Source organism: Megascapheus bottae, unplaced genomic scaffold, assembly GCF_031878675.1.
Source record: "Megascapheus bottae isolate mThoBot1 unplaced genomic scaffold, mThoBot2.hap1 HAP1_SCAFFOLD_262, whole genome shotgun sequence".
Taxonomy (NCBI): Eukaryota; Metazoa; Chordata; class Mammalia; order Rodentia; family Geomyidae; genus Megascapheus; species Megascapheus bottae.
Window position 1 is genome coordinate 76,242 of NW_028327449.1, and position 5,754 is coordinate 81,995.

The following is a 5,754-nucleotide window of genomic DNA, read 5'->3' on the forward strand; positions in this document are numbered from 1 at the left end:
ATCATCATCTTCACATGGAAGTATTTGGAGACTTTATAGCTAGTGATGTGTAACTAGAGCACATTTTGTTGATATGTTTTCACATGCTGAAAGTCTTTGCAATATGATTTTTAAATGGGAATTTAAAAAATATCCAATAGAGTTATGTGCTAAGCTGAGGTGGTTGATTTTTACATATTCTAATATATTTTACATTTCATAATTAACCAGCTTTCAGTGCATACCTCACATCCACCCTAGGTATTGTTTGGTGTATTGATTTGCTCCTTTTAAGGAGAGATGAAAGATCATGCAAACACACAAAATTAAGAAAATAAAAGCAGGTATCCCAACTTCTAAAGTGGAGCTGGTAAGTACATACACTCCTGGTTCTATTTGTGGTGGCTCCTTCGACTTTGTGATTTCTTTTTTTTTTTTTTTGCCAGTCCTGGCCTTGAGCTCAGGGCCTCAGCACTGTCCTTGGACTTTCTCAAGGCTAGAGCTCTACCACTTGAGCCTCAGCACCACTTCTGGCTTTTTTCTATGTATGTGGTACCGAGGAATCGAACCCGGGTCTTCATGCATTCTAGGCAAGCACTCAACCACTAGGCCAAACTCCCGGCCCTCAACTTTGTGATTTCTAATCAAGAACTGTTGTCTATTTTTAAATGCTGGATTATTTAACTCAAGGAGTCAGTGAATGTGTGTGTACATAGATCCCTATGTAAGTAGAGGGAAAAAAATAATAAATTCAGACAATTGTATTCTATTCTTCCTAATTCTCTCTCAATAAATAAAACTTATGAGTAGGAGTGGAAGTCAAAATGGAGACTTTAAATCAAATCTTGATTTGTTCCATATTGTGGTATTACAGGAATTCCAGTTTCCATAAGGAGGAGGTTCATTACCTGCCTGGCTCCCTAGAAAACCAGGTCCTCACTAGCATTGACTTCTGATGGAAATCTTGTACCTGGAGAACTTCTAGCACCTTTTTGAACAAAGGAAATGATAACCCAGAGGGTACATTTATTAATTTGGCGCTGATATTTCAAAACAAATGAGTGAAACAAAGAGTATGCTGGTTTTTTCAAATCTACCATGAAAATATCGGTAGCCACAGTCTGCTTAGTGATGTAACTGAATATGATATCCAATGACTAGAAAGAGTAACCCAGCTAAGAGAGAGAAAAATATCCCAGCTGGCGCCATGAAAAAAAACCAGCCATAGAGCACAGAGGGGGTGAACTCCCAGCAGGCTTTCATTTTCGTGGCTTTGTAGCTTTCCATGTCAGCCACTGCCTGGACCCAGATGACATAGAGCATCACCACCAGGGAGAACTGGACACCTGCAGCGATGTAGGATCCACCCCCAGCTTTATAAAGGAAGTGGCTGGCGAAAGGGGCTGCACAGATGATCAGGAAGCTTGCAGTCAGGACAGCAATCACACCTAGCAATATCAGGACTGCCCAGAACCCCCTGCAAATAATGGCAGAGTCATAGGAGGTTGAATTATGTTCACCCCTCATGAAGGGATAAGGCGACAGGTAGGTGTGTGTACAGTTCTTGGATGGTGGCTGATTGGTGTACCAGAACTTCCAGACATTAGAGTCATTCTCTTCCACGATCCCATTAAACCCGCACCGCCAAAAGAATCCTTCATGGTGGAAAGTGACATTTCCTATCTGAACACTTCCCCACTTCGGTTGCAAGAAGCCAATAATATGATCCAAACGCCACCAGAAACAGCAAAACCCCCAAAGCACCAAAGATGGCTCCAAAGAAGATGGCCACGTTGAGTTTCATTGTCAATCCAGTGGCTTGTTTTCAAAGAAAATGAACAGGTAGTAGTTAACTTCTCAACAATAGCTATGAAAAAGACAAGATTCCCGAGTAGGCAAAATCTAGATGCAGCTCATGTTTTGGTGGCTTCTCACACCCGCCGGTGGGTTTGGATTCCCTTTGCTGTCCCCTGGAGGGGATCCAGCCCCACAGCTGAGAATGGCTGGCTATTTTAAGAAACAGATTGAAGCGCTGTCTTTCACCCAAGGGGATCAAAAAATAGCTGACCTTCCCCTGACTATAAAGAGGCATATCAGGAGCTGGCCCTGGTTTCATGATTGCTGTTGGGTGGAAAGAAGAGACAACAGCTATGAAGTCATTGACAGCTGCGAATACCAAACCTTAAGTGTCAGAACAAGCTGCTTTTAGTCAAGAATGACAACGACAACCTCACAGGCACTTGAGACACTCTTTGATGTTATATAAATCACAGCTATAAAGAACCACAGTGACTTCTCGGGCAAATAATTGACGTAGTAATTAACCTCCCAATTTCTCTTGGACATTTTAGGGAGTAGAAAAGAATATTTGGAATCCTAATTCATCATTTGGATATTCAAATATATGCTTGGGAAATCAAGACTATCCCTAATGGTATATTTCTCAAAAGTATAAAAGGACTTTAATCATTTACTGAATAATATATTGTGTTATAGATTGTATAACAGCTCAAAGACCTTACACAAGGTGTTTTCAATCGCCATCCTAAATGTCAATGAATTGAAAAAATTCTAAAGAATATGTTGTTTTCTGGATTAAATGAAAAAGCCTGGTCTGTTCTTTCTTTTAATGCTTTATGTATAGCATTCTCCAAATGTGAGTCATAATACTCATACAGATCACCCAATAGAAATGAATGCACATTTTCTTTTTTTAACTAATTAATTAATTTTTTATTTTTTATTGTAATTAATGAAAGGGTTACATGATATTTGCCAGATAGAAGGGGCATTAAATCACATACATTGATACCCTTTCACATGTCTTGGTACCCATTACCCTTCCCCGCCCCCGTCTTGGTTTTCCCCCCTTCTCTATCCAATTTCAAATAAACAAATACAAATAAATTCAATATATCAGAAGACAAAGTGAGATACTGTAACAATATGAGATACCCAAGGGACAGCAAAAAAGAGATAACAGTACATTAAGGACAACAGTCATTCATTGTATGGCTTTTGTTTCAATATCCTGGAGGTCCTTTCAATTAGCTTCATACTATATGGCCTTATGTATCAAGGTTTTGCTCTATTGCAGATCTCTGCTAGTAGAGCCCAAGGTTTCTACTGATTATGACAAATGAGGGAAACCATTGAGCCTAATTTCCTGGCTTACTTCACTTAATATGGTTTTTTCTAAGTCTTTCCATTTCCTAACAAATGGGTTGATGTCGTTTTTTCTGACAGCAGCATAGAATTCCATTGTGTACAAATACCACAACGTGTTGATCCACTCATCAACCGAGGGACATCTATGTTGGTTCCATATTTTTGCTATGGTGAATAATGCTGCAATGAACATTGTTGTGGTAGTGGATTTAGTATGCCGTAGATTCTGGATGGTTGGGTAAATGCCAAGTAGTGGAATTGCTGGGTCATAGGGGAGTTCTATATTTAGCCTTTTGAGGCACTGCTATACTGCTTTCCATAGTGGTTGAATGAGTTTGCACTCAACCAACAGTGTAGTAGTGATCCCTCCTGGCCACATCCCCTGTAGCATCTGTTATTATTCGTTTTCCTGAGGCTGGCCATTCTAACTGGAGTGAGGTGAAATCTTAGAGTTGTTTTGATTTGCATTTCTTTATGACCAGAGATGTTGAGAATTTCTTCATGTGTCTATAGGCCATTTTTGTTTCTTCTTCAGAGAAGACTCTCTTTAAGTCTTTGGCCCATCTTTTAATGGGATGGTTGTTACTTTGGAGATTAGTTTTGGAGTGATTCAATTTTTTGAGTTGTTGACATATTTTAGATATGAGGCCTTTGTCCATTGTTTGGTTGGTGAAGATCTTCTCCCACTCTGTGGGCTTCCTAATTAATTTACTAGCTATGTTCTTTGCCATACAAAAGCTCTGCAGTTTAACGAAGTCCCACTTATCCAGCCTTTCTCTGATTTGTTGTGATTCTTGGTCCTTATTAAGGAAGTTTCGACCTGTGCCAAGGAGGCCTAGTGTATCTCCTATTCCTTCATGTAAAGTTTTCAGTGTGTCAGCTTTTACCTCCAGGTCTTTGATCCATTTGGAGTTAATTCTAGTGCAGGGTGACAAAGAAGGATCCAACTTTAGTTTTCTGCAGGTGCTTAACCAGTTCTGCCAGCACAACTTATTGAAGAGGCTGTCTTCCTTCCATTCTATTTTTTTGGCTCCCTTGTCATAGATTAGGTGGCCATAGGTCTGTGGTTTAATATCTGGGTCCTCAGTTCTATTCCATTGGTGGTCTTCAGGCCTGTTCTTGTGCCAGTACCAAGCTGTTTTGATAATTATAGCCCTGTAATAGAGTCTAAAGTTTGGAATTGAAATTCCTCCAGCGCTGTTCTTTCTGCTAAGAAGTGTTTTTACTATATGGGGTCTTTTATTATTCCATATGAAATTTTGAATTGCCTCTTCTATTTCTTAAAAGAATGCCATTGGGATATTGATGGGTATTGCGTTGAATTTGTAGATAGCCATTGGCAAGATTGTCATTTTTTAGGGTTTTAAAGTTTTCATCAAAAAGGTCCTTTACATTCTTCATTCCTAGGTACATTATTTTCTTTGAGGCTATTGTGAAAGGAGTTGCTTTCCTGATTATTGCCTCGTTCCTCTCACTGTTGGTGTAAAGGAAGGCAGTTGATTTTTGAGGGTTAATCTTATAGCCTGCTACCCTTCCAAAGTTTTGAATCAGCTCAAGGAGCTTGAGAGTAGAGTCTATAGGATTCTTTAAATACAGAATCATGTCATCTGCAAAGAGGGATAGTTTTACTTCCTCTTTCCCTACTTGGATCCCCTTTATGCTTGCTTCTTGCCTTATTGCACTGGCTAGGAATTCTAATACTATGTTAAAGAGGAATGGAGAGAGTGGGCATCCTTGTCTCATTCCTAATTTTAGAGGGAATGGCTTTAGATTTTCACCATTAAGTGTAATACTAGCAGTGGGTTTGTCATACACAGCCTTTATTATATTGAGGAATGTTCCATGGATTCCTAGTTTCTCCAGAGCTTTTAACATAAAGGGGTGTTGGATCTTGTCAAATGCCTTTTCCACATCTATTGAGACAATCATGTGATTTTTGTCCTTGCTCCTGTTGATGTGTTGAATTATATTAATTGATTTGCGTATGTTGAACCAGCTTTGCCTCCCTGGGATGAATCCAGTTTGATCATAGTGTATAATTTTTTTGATGAGTTGTTGTAGACGGTTGGCCAGTATTTTGTTGAGAAGTTTTGCATCGATGTTCATCAAAGAAATAGGTCTATAGTTCTCTTTCTTTGATGAATCTCTGTCTGGTTTGGGGATGAAGGTTATACTGGTTTCATAGAATGAGTTTGGCAAAGAGCCTTCATTTTCAATTTCGTTGAAGAGCTTGAGGAATACTGGTGCGAGCTCTGCTTTGAAGACCTTATAGAATTCATCTGTGAATCCATCTGGCCCTGGGCTTTTCTTAGGTGGAAGTTCTCTAATTGCCATTTCTATTTCAGAGCTTGAAATAGGCCTGTTGAGTTGGGTTAGTTCTTCTTGGTTCAGTGTGGGTATGTTAATATTGGCTAGGAATTCATCCATTTCTTCTAGATTCTCAAATTTGTTGGCATAAAGGTTTGAGAAGTATTCCCCCATGATATTCTGGATCTTGGTAATTTCTGTCGTGATTTTACCATTTTCGTCTGCAATTTTGTGTATTTCGATATGCTCTATTCTTTTTTTTTGGTAAAATTTGCTAAGGATTTGTCAATTTTGTTAATT

General features: G+C 39.1%; 1 protein-coding gene across 2 annotated transcripts; it reads right to left on the reverse strand.

The window, feature by feature from the left end:
- Positions 1–1,104: 1,104 nt before the first annotated feature.
- LOC150039822 (transmembrane protein 182-like) lies at positions 1,105–1,783 on the reverse strand. 2 transcript variants are annotated; one of them, XM_090327577.1, is made up of 2 exons: positions 1,464–1,506; positions 1,105–1,325 (listed from the first exon to the last, which is right to left on the reverse strand). In XM_090327577.1, exons 1-2 carry the CDS (start codon positions 1,504–1,506, stop codon positions 1,105–1,107), a joined length of 264 nt encoding a protein of 87 aa, XP_090183703.1. The 2 variants fall into 2 exon arrangements, with proteins under 2 accessions (XP_090183703.1, XP_090183701.1); XM_090327575.1 differs by having other exon boundaries at positions 1,105–1,783.
- Between the last annotated feature and the right edge of the window lie 3,971 nt (positions 1,784–5,754).